The following is a 14,840-nucleotide window of genomic DNA, read 5'->3' on the forward strand; positions in this document are numbered from 1 at the left end:
GATCCCTCGAGGGTCCGTTGTGTACAGTGGTCAATCCCAGCAAAGGGCGGCTAATATCGGCGGTGCCCTCTGAATCAAACGCTGCGGCGAGCCGGCAATTACAGATGCGGTCCGTCCGCGAGGTTATTAACTGCTTTCGCGGACAAGCGGCCGGTTATTAGCCGGGTCAGGCCGCGGTCGTTACTCACTTTCGCAGCCGCCTTGTAAATACGTCGCAGGGCGCGGAGCACCAATTACCGGAGATATCGCTTACACGCACGGCACGGCAAACAGGCGGTGCGGCCGCGGCCGTGTTTGCGCTGCGCCGCGCCGCTAGGGCCCGCCGTATAATCTGACGGTGGACTTTCCATTAGCGGCGGCGTGGGGCGGCCCGGAGACTCGCACCGAGTGTCGCTCCGCGCTGACAGCCCAGCCATTAAGCGTGGGAAAGCCTACCTGCCGTTGCCGTTGCCACCGAAGCCGCCGCCGCCGCGGCGAGGTCGTGCCTGGCGCGTCGCCCGCCCCACTGTGCACCCTCGGGGACGGCTTCACTGGCGCAGCCCGGCCGGCGATGGCTGCGAGGGGGCGGCACTAGCACCTTACCACTGCCCTCCTCCTGGTCTCAGCGACCTTACTACCAGATTATCGAAATTTGGCTCAACCACATAAAGCTCGTGAAAAAATATTACAATTTCACAAGCTGCGACATCGTCGCGAAAAAAGAGTGACCCGTATATGTAATAAGTTTCCTTGAATTTACGTCTATGGTCACAAACTTTTGTTAACAGATTACCGGTTTCGGTCTTTAATGACCATCATCAGATCTGTTGCATAAAAACAAAGTCCTAATGTACTGCAGCCATAGTGGCACCGTCAAATGTTAAATTGCGGAATCAGCACCAGCATCGTCAAATACATATAAATAACATAACATGCACGAGTCCTGTTGTCAGTAGTACTACCGTTTAAAAGAGTTTTTATGCAACAGATCTGATGATGGTCATTAAAGGCCGAAACCGGTAATCTGTTAACAAAAGACTGTGATCATAGACGTAAATTGAAGGAAACTTAAAAAATATTACGAGTCACAGGACGCATTTCGGGAGCTGGCAATCGCTGTAGTCACCAATGTTTCTGGTAATGTAGATCCACTAACCAAAGTGGATAAAAGTCGCGAGGTTTTCCACATGCTTTTGGTGTTTTATTTTTAAAGTCACGAAAGCTATGTTTAAAGTCAGTTGTTTCAAACTCCAGTATCCGAGCGCTCACGTTACAGATATTATCAGTTTTGCTATTTTGGTTCTTCTGAAGTGTCCATAAAAAGGGCCCTAACGCCAAAATCCTTGATTATAACAGTGGCTCTACTACACAAAGTCTGATGAGCCCCTAGATATGGCCGGCCGCAGTGGCCGAGCTGTTCTAGGCGCTTCAGCCTGGAACCACGCTACCGCTACGGTCGCAGGTTCGAGTCCTGCCTCGGGCATGGATGTGTGTGATGTCCTTAGGTTAGTTAGGTTTAAGTAGTTCTACGTTTTAGGGGACTGATGACCTCAGACGTTAAGTCCCATAGTGCTCAGAGCCATTTGAACCCTAAATTCGCATCTGACTGAATATTCTAACCTTCTTCCTACAATAACAAAAGTTCCGTTGCTCCTTCCGTATAATACCACAAAAGTAATTTACTATAAACAAAGAACAGTTATCCCCCATACACAAGGAGGTGTAGTAAAGAGTTCTCAAAATGTCACAAACTTGAAGCCGACTCCCCATTATGTTATTTGCCTTTGAAATCAGTTTCGGTTGCAAGGGATTTAATGAAAAATAGCAGCTTTCAATGTTTAAGTGTGTACCAATCATTACGATTATAGTGTAAAGCGCAAAGAAAGTGGAGTCGATCAAGCTATATTTTCTTTTGTACAGGGTGATTTTTTTTCCACAGTGTACAAACTCCGGGGAATGATCGATTTTTGTGGTAAGTTCCTATGGGACCAAAGAGCTGAGGTCATCGGTCCCTCGGCTTACACACTACATAATCTATTAAACTAACTTACCTTAAGGACAACACGCACACCCATGCCCGAGGGAGGACTCGAACCTGCGATGGGGAGCTCTGCGACCGCGCGGCTACCCCGCGCGGTGGATTGATCGATGAGAGGATACGAAACAAAAGAGGTTTAAGGAACGTATGCCCAGAAGTGCATAATTTCCATACTAGAGACCATTTACTCAGTCATACTTTGGTACAGATACTGCAGTTTAATAATCGTTGTACTCTGCAGGCACAGTTACAGTTGCATGGTTTCCTCCAGGAGGGTGGTGCTGTTCCTCATACGTCACGCCCTAGCACTCTGTCCCGCTATAGTCATTGGTAAAGTTGTGTCCGATTAACTTCTCCTAGTGACTCACCTTGTAGTTGATGGCATACAGCGTTGTATACAATGGTTGCGTATTCGAATCGATAGCTTGCTGACATAGTTTTTACTTCCGGAACGGCGAATGCCAACGGGCGGCAGGCAACAAGGTTGTACAAGAGACGTATCCCCGTCGAGAACAACCACAGCATTCAATGTTTGCAACAGTATTTCGCTGTTTGTCTGAGACATGTATAACTGCTCCTTTTAAAAAAAATGTTCGTTGATGAAGTTCGTTCTCCGACCAGCTAGCTGTAGAATGTCTGTATACTGCCTGATAAGGAACGTTACAAAAGAAGTCTGTCCTGCTGCACTATATTCACGCCGAGTGCGTATTAATTGTACCGGCCACCTCAAATAATCATATGCTCCCCGACGTGTACGAGCACAGATACACGTAGATGCATACAAACTGCTACTATTGCACTAATCATGGTTTCATTCTATTATATACAGCGATAGTAAGCACATAATATTGTTTGGTTTGAAATAAATTTCAAACACGGTAACTTCACTTTATACCGGTTTATTATAGTCTAAGCACATCCTATCATTGTCTTAAAGAAGTAACCTTTTCTTAAGCTGGGTGGAATTAGTTACGTAAATTTCAGTAAAAGAGTTTTGCAATAAGATCCAGATTTCACGAGTTGCTTGAACGAAATCTAAGTGTTTTCCCGCAATTCTATACTAATATTCACTTCATTTTTCGTTAAATTGCTAACAGTCTTTCACTTTGGGACAAAGTTCAGTCTTTCATTGATAATAATGAATTTAAGACAAATTTCGGTTCTTTTCCTGTCTTGCTTTACGTAATGATATACTCAGAGTTGCTGATCTACCTATTTCAAGCTTAATGATTTCTAGCAGATCGCAAATCTCCCAAATGTAAAAACAATGAGCACACGTTAAGTTACGACACGGTCAAGCAAGCGCTAGAAGCACATTAACAATGTACAACTTTATCTTCTGTATTCTGCGGTGCCCTCAAAGAGTACTCACAAGGAGTATTTTTAGATGTCATTTGTTCTACTCCGTGATCTGTAAGTACACTACTTTGCGATCTACGTTTACTTTAATTTGATACGAAAGGGTTCTGTTTTACTTTCTTTTGCAAAAATACTAAGTTACTTTATACTGGATTTCTTTTCTATTTCTTTTTACATTGTTTCTTTTCAGTATACATGCTACTATTCAAGTGATGCTATCACAGTGGGACTGTTTTTTTTGTGAAATTTGGATCTTGGGTTTGGGGCTTGTATTGGGTTTTGGGTACTATTTTTATATTTTCATCTTAGCTTCCAAAGAAAGCGGCGTTACACAGGGTCATTTCAGGAAACAGGAAATCATGAAAGATGAACCTGAAATGTTCGAACACCATTCTAGGAGGAAAATGTGATTGATACTGTAGAAGACGACCGTCGTGTCAGTACCGGGCAGTTGGTCCGCTAGTACAGGGTAAGCCAGATGACCGTGTGGAACATTATCCATGATAACTGTTACTACCCTTATCACTTACAGCTTGTGCAGGGCTTACTAGTAATTTTGTCACTGGTTTCTTCACCAGGCAACCACGATTCCAAGATTTGTGTCATCCATTGTAGTCACACCAGCCCACCTTTACGCGCAGTGGTATCTACTACTCCGTGGGGTAGTATGTAGAACCCCGTGGTACGGTGATAGCGAATCATCGGTGTCGATGAAGTCGGAATGTGTAGGTTCGTATAATTGAAGACCGTGTTTTAAAACCAGTCTTCCTTCCACATCGCCTAACAGGCCGGTACTATAGGCGTTACGTGCGGGTGACTTTGCCTCCCCTGCTAGAAGAAGTGCCATTGATGATTCGAAATATTATGCGGCTGCTACATGGTGGTGTTCCAGCCCGCTTCGCCGTCCGGACGCATCTCAGTTGTGTCTTTCCTGGTCGATGGATCACACGAGGGCGTTCAGTTGCAGGGCACGGTCGTTCACCAGATCTTAATCCGTGTGATTTCTGGTTATGGTGCCATCTCAAAAGTATCGTATATGTAAATCCCATTCCAGATGCAGAGACACTGGAAGAGCGAATTCGTGCTGTCTTTCACACTGTTCGAATGCAGCCTGCCCGATGTGAACGTGTGAGACATGTTACGGCACGTACACGAATGCATTGAGGCACATGGAAACCATTTTCAACACATACTGTAACTGTGGATGCATGGTACACTGCGTATTATCAGTCTCTGTAACAATTTATGAGTGAGTAAACGGTCTCTAGCATGGAAAGCATGCATTTCCGGACATAAGTTCGTTAGACCTTTTTTGTCCTGTATCCTCTCATCGATCATTCCCCAAAGTTTGTGCACGGTGGAAAAAATCACCCCGTACACATGAATTTTGATTGTACTATTTACTTTTATAGTAATAGTTTTATCTCTGTGATTTGACTTCTTAATTTCCTATCAGCCCAACTCTAAAAGATCTTTGGGTGAACGCCATGAGAAGGAAACACTGGAAAACGACCAAACGTAGGAGAATATGTACTCAGCATTTTCGGGAAGAGGACGTACGACTTGTGTGACAAAAGTAAGTCTAGTTTTTTTTTAGCCAAAGTTTTTATTTTTATCGGACAACAATATTGTTCCCTTCAGAGTAGTTCCTCTCTGCAGTTTACACCCTCGGAGTCGTTATTCACAGTCACGGTAGCAGTCTTGAAGTACTTCAAATGGTAGGGCCATTCACATGTAGATCACGTTCTTCTGAATGTTCTCCAGAGTCACAAAATGACGTCATTTTGAGACATTTTTCAATTTTGGGAAAAGAAAAAAGTCACAAGGACTCAAATCAGGTGAATTGGAGGGGGGGGGGGGGGGGGGGGAAGGGACTGTGGAAGTACAGTACAGCCTTTTGAGGTCAAAAATTCCCTGATGGAAGTGGCCGTGTGACATGGGGCGTTGCCATGATGTAGCATCCACTTGTCTGCAGTGTCCAGCCTCACGCGATTCACCCTTTCCCTGAGTCTTTCAAGGATATCTTTGTGAACCACTTAGTTGACAGTTTGTCCTGGAGCAATTAATTCTTTATGCATGATCCCCCTGCTGTCCAGAATTTAAATCATCAATCTTTGATTTGCTCATTCGAAATTTTTTCAGTCGAGGAGATTCTTATTGTGTGACTCATTATTCTGCTCTTTTGTTGCAGGATACAACTAGAAGTCCAGGATTCATCAACTGTGATCACATGGCTGAACCATTCATGGTCATTGGCAATCCTCTCAAGATGTTCAGTGCACATGTTGCTCCTATTGTCCTTCTGCTTAGTTGTGAGGTTTTCCGGCATCATTTAGGCACAGACCTCTCGCATGTGCAAAATTCGGTCAAGATTTTAACAGGTAATCTATTATTGTCAAGCGTCAGTCTGATCCCACAAAAACACACACAAGTTCGACGTTGTTGTCGGTTTTTGAAGTTGAAGGTCTACCTTAGCGAGGTTCATCTTCAATGTGTTCTCGGTCTTCTGAAAATGATTTGTGCCAGCGAAAATTTGCGCTCTTGATAAGGAATGTTCCCAATAGGCCTTTGCAACTTCTCCAAGATTACACTCTCGGATTCCCCAAGTTAAACACAAAATTTGGTGGCATAACGTTGCTATAAATTCTGACCTTTCATATTCGTAGAACACAACAAAAACACAACTTCGCTGTTGGCGCTCTTAAAATTCACATGATGGCTGTTCGGAGCTGTAACTGAGACAGCATCTGAACCGCAGCGGTCTACACAATAAGAACAACACAGCGTTGCCAGATCGCTCGCGATGTTGTCAGTCACGTTACTTTTCTCACACACCTCGAACTGCAGGCCGAACATAAGTTTCGTCACTCCATATTAAGGAAAATGGAGAATTACGAAATGGCTCTGAGCACTGTGGGACTTAACATCTGAGGTCATCAGTCCCCTGGAACTTAGAACTACTTAAACCTAACTAACCTAAGGACATCACACATATCCATGCCCGAGGCAGGATTCGAACCTACGACCGTAGCGGTCGCGCGGTTCCAGACTGAAGTGCCTAGAACCGCTCGGCTTCTCCGGCCGGAGAATTACGAAAGTAGCCTTTCCAAACCACATACTTGTCTCCTTGGTTATTCCAACCCAACGTATAAAGAAAAGGAAGTTTCACTAACGAAGAGAAATGCGTCGTTTTGCTGGATCCAATATGTATTTAAGACCAGAAAAAAGTCTGGAATTACCTTCATGTTGCTGTATTACTCACGAAAACTCCGTAATATTCACTATTTAAAACATACTGTTGCGTGTATGTAACAGGAATTGAGAACTAGGAACTAAGAGCATCATAAACAGTAGTGTGTTAACGTTTTGGGCCATCTAACATGACGGCTTTAGCTTCAAGGAACGTACAGTTTAAGTCTTACTATATATCCATCCCGTACACACGAAATTTTCATTCAATAAAAACACAATTTGTACTCCAGTGTAGTGAAAATAAAAGTTAACACATTCACTCAAATCCTCACACTACGTCAATGAAGAACAGTGACTTACTGAAACTACCGGGTGATCAAAAAGTCAGTATAAATTTTAAAACATAATAAACCACGGAATAATGTAGATAGAGAGGTAAAAATTGATACACATGCTTAGAATGACATGGGGTTTTATTAGAACCAAAAAAGAAACAAAGTTCACAAAATGTCCGACTGCAAAACGTCAGTGACTGCTACTGTGACGGGTGAGAGGTACGCCGATATGTTACAGAATCGCGTCATCCTCAGCCTGTCTGATAAACACCTTCTGGAACGTACGATGTGTATGCAGGATGGAGACGCGTGAAAGATCTCTCGCGCGCGTCGTTTGATAATGATCGTGTGCTCAGCCGCCACTTTCGTCATGCTTGGCCTCCCAGGTCCCCAGACCTCAGTCCGTGCGATTATTGGCTTTGGGGTTACCTGAAGTCGCAAGTGTATCATGATCGACTGACATCTCTAGGGATGCTGAAAGACAACATTCGACCCCAATGCCTCACCATTAACTCTGGACAGTGCTGTTCACAACATTATTCCTCGACTGCAGCTCTTGTTGAAGAATTATGGTGGACATATTGAGCATTTCCTGTAAAGAATATCATCTTTGCTTTGTCTTACTTTGTTATGCTAATTATTGCTATTCTGATCAGATGAAGTGTCATCTGTCGGACATTTTTTTGAACTTTGGTATTTTTTTGGTTCTAATAAAACCCCCTGTCATTCCAAGAATGTGTGTTAATTTGTACCTCTCTATCTACATTATTCCGTGATTTATTCAGTTTTCATATTTACACTGACTTTTTGATCACCCGGTATATCTTTACATGCATTATTAAAATACACATACATTTGCTGCGTCTCGCAATATTTATCTCTCTTTAAGCGAAATTCTGTGTATACCAATGTGCACTGAGCTAGCGTGGTGCATATACAGATTTAACATGTCTGGAATGGACACAAAACGAAGACTGATGCTTTACAACTTATTTCAAATCTCCTTTTCGTTTGGTGACAGCATCTGCATGTTCTGTGCTGCCCAGGCCACGGTTATGTTGCCGACATGTCCCTTACGCTTCTTCCTTCCAGGTACTTCATCCTCTGGGGAATGTGCCTGGATGGTGGGTCAGTATTTCTTGATCGTCGAGAATACATAACAGATTTTGCAAAACAATTAATAACGCATTATCATCAACTGGCAGTCCTTATTCTATCACTCAGCAAACAATTCTACCACGTTAACCCAACATTACAGGCTGAGAGGAGGAAATAAAAAAGCGCTTGTAGGGCGGGCGCAGTCGGACGGTTACACACTTCAGAAAGGGAAGAAACTGGACATAAGAACGTGACCTTTGTAACGACACTGTAAAGTCGAAGCACTGACACATAATTAATTTTCCTGTCTTCCTCAGTTTATTATATAATTTACTTTAAAACATCTCAGCATATGTGCCAATGTATTATAAAGGCAACAGCACGTATCATCTGTTGGTTTCTGTATTGTCTGCGCAAATTAATCATTTTATTCTGTCGATTGCTTTTCAGTGATAATTTTCAATTCTTTTGTTAAGGATTTAAACAGTATACAGATAGTAGAATGTATTGTATGTTCACTATTTTCTTAACCTCGAGAGAGAGAGAGAGAGAGAGAGAGAGAGAGAGAGAGAGAGAGAGAGATAGAGAGGAGGGGGGGTCAGGAACTGCACAAAACAGGACAAAGATATGGAAATGCATTCTTGAACATAAATGCAGATACTAGTCAATCTTGCAGCTAGTGCTGTTATGTCTCTCCACGAACGGAGTATGTGCAGTGCCGTCAACACGTTGCAAGTGTCAGCTGTGCTCAGAACAATGTTCTATGTACTTTATGGTGCATTAAGTCAGTACTAAGTGAATTCGAGCTTGGGCAAATTTTTATTGCTCTTATCGTGGATGTTTTCGTAACGAAGGTGGCCGAAGTTACTGTTGTTTCAGGAGGCACCTTACCGAAGATTTATACCGCATATAGAGATGCCGAAAGACATAATCCGCTACGTCACAACATGGAATAATGTGTTTGTTGAGTGCTTACGTCGCACTCGCGAACCATGTCAGCACGAAGCAGGGTATAGCAGAACGAGCTGGAATTCAAAAAACAACTGATCAATGATGCACATACCCGTGACAGGAAAACTTGGTGCCGAAGCCACGAAACCTGAGCAATGGAGAAATGGAAGAAAGTCATTTTGTCGGATTAATCTTGCTTCACAGTGCTTCCAACTTCTAGCCGAGTTTACGTCCCAAGTGTGAGAAATGGCGGCAGTTAGCTGATGATTTGGGCAGCCATATCGGGCTATTTCAAGGGTCCCATGGTTACTATGCAAGGTGGCATTACTACCAGGGATTGGCTGTCAGATCCATGTCATGGTACAATGTTTGTTCCCCAATGATGATGCTGCGTTCGAAGACGACAGTGCCCCTGTTCAAGCATCTTGTATCGCCCACAGCAGAAGGATGAAGTGCCGCACCTTTCCTGTCCACCACAGTCACTAGATATCAGTGTTATAGAGCCTTTGTAGTCTACTTTGGAGAGAAGAGTTAGCGACCGCTATCGACCTCTATCGTCGTTACGTGAACTGGCCAATGTTTTTCTGGAAGAACTGTATAAGATCCCTTGGAAACCGTGTAGGACCTGTTTAGGATCCTACTTGAGGAGCATAAACGTGGACTACGTCAAGAATATTTCTTTCCATCTTAATCTTAAGTTTAATTATTTTATCGTTTACATTTTCTATATCAAGAACTTAGTTCGCCAGCTCTTTAGCTACTATTATCACGCAACCATTTTTTATTTTGCCTTTTCCTGACCACCGCATCTTATATCCTTTCCACACCTTTTTACCACTCCCTTTCTTTCCTACCTTTATTCACATTATCGGTATGTTCCTTAGTGGCATTATCCATACGATTTCCTGGACTCTTGCTTCCTTTCATAAGAATGCAACATTAATAGTCCAAAGTCTTACACATTTCTTTTGGGAAATCTGTCTTTCGTTGAGAACATGTTGGCTGTCATACCTGACAGCTCAGCTTAAAGGCCTTGTCACTTCCGGTATTGGTTTTTAATTGGATTTCGGGCGTGCCCTTTGGTCATCTCAGTAGTGGAATGTGAATTATGATGATACGAACGTAAGTACAACACAACACCCAGTTCCCGAGTGGGGAAAATTTCCAAGCCGGCCAGGAATGGAACCCAGGCCCTTAGTTTAGTAATTTGCTGCGCTGACCGTGCAGCTGCCGAAGCGGACCCGATATTGGGTTTGTTCCGAGGCTCGTTTGATTGTTGAAAACAAATGGTTTATTCAGAGCTGGCTTGCTGGGCCGTCACTGCTTGGAGTTCCTGCAGGGCCGTCATAGCTACAGTAGCAGTCTCGGACCACACACAGTTCCCACTGTACTTCCCCCCTACAGGCAGTCCGCTGCTTCATGCCGTTCTCCCACGACGTGGAGCTACACCTGTGAACGACTAGTTTACTAATGGGTTAATGTGTTGAGTATTTGAAATTAAGCATGTACAAAATGTGTGTGATTAAAGGCGCAAAAGCTGTATTATGTTGGAATTCCCAAAGTGCTCTCATGATCAAACACTGGATGAGTATAGTCTGGGTAATTTGCGCTCCATTTTCAAAAAAGATTTCCTTGCATCTCAATATTTATTGCGTACTTTTCTTAACTATATGTCGAATAGTTAAACAATATTGCAGGTCTATTTACTGACATTTGTGGATAGTATCTGCAAAATGTGTTGCGAATAGAGTTACTCTAATAAATTGAAACGTCCTCCATGATTCTGAAGTTTCACTGGACGAACAACGAAAGTGTTGTAAGTGATGACCTTATTTAAAATGGTTCAAATGGCTGTGAGCACTATGGGGCTTAACTTCTGAGGTCATCAGTCCCCTAGAACTTAGAACTACTTATACCTAACTAACCTAAGGACATCACACACATCCATGCCCGAGCCAGGATTCGAACCTGCGACCGTAGCGGTCGCGCGGTTTCAGACTGTAGCGCCTAGAACCGCTCGGCCACGCCGGCCGGCTGACCTTATTTCGGTTCATTATTTTGACGGGAGCGTACGCTAGAGAAAGTTTCACAAAAAGTTTGAAGTTATGTGTAAAGTTTGTCAGAAGTCGCTAAGGACTCTCATTCTCAAATACTGGATGAATATAGTCTGGATAATTTGCACGCCATAAGCTGTTCCTACGCCGTATGAAGATGATATACAGTGTTTTTAACTTTAAAACAGGGTGTCCGAAAAGTCTTTCCCTGATTACATAAATTGATAACTCAGGCTAGAAGTAAGATACAAATATGAAACTGGTGTCTAATTGTTTACAAACTATCAAAGTTTATTTTACACATCAGTAAACTTCCCCATGAGCACCCTTGATCGCACGTAACACATCTAGGCGATATTCAGTTTCTGTCCACACGTTAGCCAACATCACTTGAGAGATGGATTCAACGACTGTGGTTATCCGTTGCCGCAGATTTAAGATCTGGTACACGTGTTCGGTAGACCTTGTCCTTGACATAATCCCATAAAAAGAAGTCTAATGGGGTTATGTCAGGGGAGCGTGGAGGCCAAACCGTTGGCCCATGACGACCAATCCATCGCCCAGGAAAGGTCATATCGAGATAGGCACGGACGTCCCAACCCCAATGAGGCGGTGCACCGTCCTGCTGAAACAAGACATCGGGGTGATATTGAAGCAACTGCATACAGTTGCAACATGTGCAGATACACTGCAGATGTGATGGTAGCCTCAGCGAAGAAGAATGGCCCGATAATTCGATCGTGCAATAGCGCGCACCAAACATTCACATTTGGACTGCCTCTGGTGCACTCCTTGACCTTGCCAGGGGGTTATGAACCCCAAATGCGCACATTATGGCGATTCAAAAAAAAAAAAAAAATGGCTCTGAGCACTAAGGGACTTAACTGCTGTGGTCATCAGTCCCCTAGAACTTAGAACTACTTAAATCTAACTAACCTAAGGACATCACACACATCCATGCCCGAAGCAGGATTCGAACCAGCGACCGGAGCGGTCGCGCGGTTCCAGACTGTAGCGCCTAGAAGCGCTTGGCCACCCCGGCCGGCATTGCGATTCACTACTCCACTGACTAAAAAGGTCGCTTCGTCGGAAAAGGCAATTCGTTTGAGATAACCATCATCGTCTTCAATACGTGATAGCATTTCGGCCGCAAAGTCATATCGACGTGTACTGTCATTGGGCAACAAGGCCTGAACGATTTGCACTTTCTATGCACGAAACAATAAACGTTTTCGTAAAATGTCATGGAGAGAGCTTTTTGGCATCTGTAATTCACGTGAGGACCTGCGCACCGATTTCTTCGGACTTCGTAGAAAAGACTGCCTTACAGCTTCCACCCTGTCTGCTGAGGTTCTTGGTCGACCAGACCTCGGAAGGTCAGCAACCGATCCTGTGTTCTTGAATTCTCATACCAGACTTTAATGCTCTTGACATCATGTGGATTCCTTCCAAATGTTGTCTGGAAGTGTCTCTGCACTGTGGTTGGTGATCGTGTCTCGTGGTACCACAGGACACACTTTGATAGTTTATAGTTGTAAACAATTCGACTCAAGTTTCATATTTGTATCTTACTTCTAGCCTGAGTTATCAATTTATGTAATCAGGGAAAATCTTTTCGGACACCCTGTATTTCATTTACTGTGGTGTGGTAAACCTTTAACATAAGGTTATATCCCTAAATGAGTAGATTATGACACCATTAAAATTTTTTACATTCGGTCAATAAGTACGCGAAATGCTGAAAATCAAATTTTTATTGTTGCAGTAAGTCGTTAGATAGGCTACCTGCAACTGGAACTGCCAGATCGCAGATGCTTAGTAATAAATTATGTCAAAAATACAGGTTACAGGAGACCTACTTCCACTAAATGCTCTTAAAATTATTATTGCAACACGACGCTTGGTGTCCTATTATCCTACCATTAATACTCCTTAATTAATGTACATACTAAAACCGACGGCCACATTATAAACTTCGCGGCCATTGCCGGTGAAGTTAGATGTTATCATGATTTTCGTAACCGTTCATTCTGTCCAGAACAGTCGATGCGATGTCTCGGCCTTCTTGATGAGATCTTAATCTGGGAATTGTCTTCACACTGTGGCGCAATGTGGCACTTCAGCAAATTTAAGGAGAGTATTTTCCGCGCTTATCGTTGTAACTGTCAATGATTAACCCTTCAATGATGCTGTCGTGGTAGGAGAAAGCGTTCACCGGTTTATAAGTGGCGTCTTGTTTTGTGCATGTTTATGTTTACCTGTACTTACGGAGTCCTCTTGGCACTACCAGCCGGCAACAAAACCATCGCCAGCTAATGTGTTTTGCATTGATACTGTGTGTTTACTAAAACACAGACAGAGGAATTTACAACCTGTCCGCTAGGTTCACTGTGTTCGTCTACGGTTGCCTTGATGGGTAGCACGAGGTGCACATCTTATTGCTGCTCTTTTAAGCATTATTTAACTGTAAAACCTGTAGCTCATTACACTGCACCAAATTTCCTACACTTCAGCAACCTGTAGCTGACCATTCATCGATCTTTACACATCCTTTGTTTCAAGTTTGCTTGGAAAAATTGGCTTTAGACCGCTACGTCGAAAGATCTTCCGACGGTATCGGTCACGGTCCATTTGTACGGTACAGTGATTGTGGTCTTCTTCCTCTTTCTTACCTGTTTCTCCTTTACGCTCCAGGACTCTGTCACTTTAACATCATAGCCATTTAATGTGAATGTTTTTCTTGGATAACTTAGTTCTTGTTTAAAAACTGGAATTAATTAAAGAATTGGAAAAATGTCTACATGACGGTGCGGACGATAATATTTTAAACGAACAATTCAGGAGTGGCTCGAGTATTTTACTTAGAAGCTATATTCCTTCACGCCTCGGGACGATGTAATAAGCATAAGGGCATACCAGGGACAGATAAAAGTGACTTGTTTATTTGGTAATTCAATCCGTAGCTATGGGCAGATTCGAAACATCACAGTGTTGTGGAAATTGCACATGCATATCGCTGACATGTTTTTGCATCGCTGCCACAATAACAGCAAATAGACCAGTGTACTGCCAACTCGCGTCATGGGTGCGCCAGGACGCCGGCCAATATTTCCCAGAAAACTCGTAGCAGAATACGGGATTCAGGCGGTTGTACCCGCCGACGGAAGAAGGCGATGTGCTGGAGGAAATAAGTGTGTGGGTTCCGCAAAACCAGCTGAATACGAAGGGGACTACATGTGAAAAAAGTAGACTACTTGGTTTTACTGTCTTTTTTTACATGGTTGAAGAAATAACGTTTTTTAAAGATTTTGTGCAATTTACCTAAAAATGGGTACCAGATCTCTTTTGTTCTTATAACTTTTTTTATATGGCTGCGACACGTTTTGCTTGCTAATATTTCACAAAAACATCCTTACCTCCAGCTAAAGTGCAAAATTCAAAACTTCTTTGTTGATCGATGGGGATGCCGATATGTTCACCGGAGGTGGCACAGGGAAATTTCCCGGGTTTAGAATGAATGTGAAGCTTATTGTAAAACACATAAACAGTGTTCTCCGATGGGGGTTAGCTTAAAACACAGTAACTGAAAATAAATCACTTCTTCAGTGTTGAAAGATCAATGCTCACGCCTGAATGCTGAAGGCCTGAAAACGTCACAGAACACGGAAAGACCCAAAATCCAATGTCCATACAGTAACAATGCCACAGTATATGTGCTGAAGGGTCGCACAAAGTTCAGTTTCGGCGTATTGCCGATGAAAAAATTCGGACTTTCATGAACAACCACAGGTGCCCGTCAGCCAAAAATCCATGTATGGATCATATAATGCTGAT

At 43.2% G+C, this 14,840-nt stretch overlaps 1 protein-coding gene across 1 annotated transcript in view; it reads right to left on the minus strand.

Moving 5' to 3' along the window:
• Positions 1–312: 312 nt before the first annotated feature.
• Positions 313–14,840, minus strand: part of LOC124606111 (protein transport protein SEC31-like) — a 143,313-nt gene continuing 128,785 nt past the window's right edge. Inside the window, exon 3 of the mRNA XM_047138075.1 lies at positions 313–554. Within this exon, the coding sequence (XP_046994031.1) occupies positions 313–554 (242 nt within the window). The remainder of the gene's footprint in view (positions 555–14,840) is intronic.

The sequence above is a fragment of the Schistocerca americana genome, chromosome 3, assembly GCF_021461395.2.
Source record: "Schistocerca americana isolate TAMUIC-IGC-003095 chromosome 3, iqSchAmer2.1, whole genome shotgun sequence".
In the NCBI taxonomy this organism is placed as follows: Eukaryota; Metazoa; Arthropoda; class Insecta; order Orthoptera; family Acrididae; genus Schistocerca; species Schistocerca americana.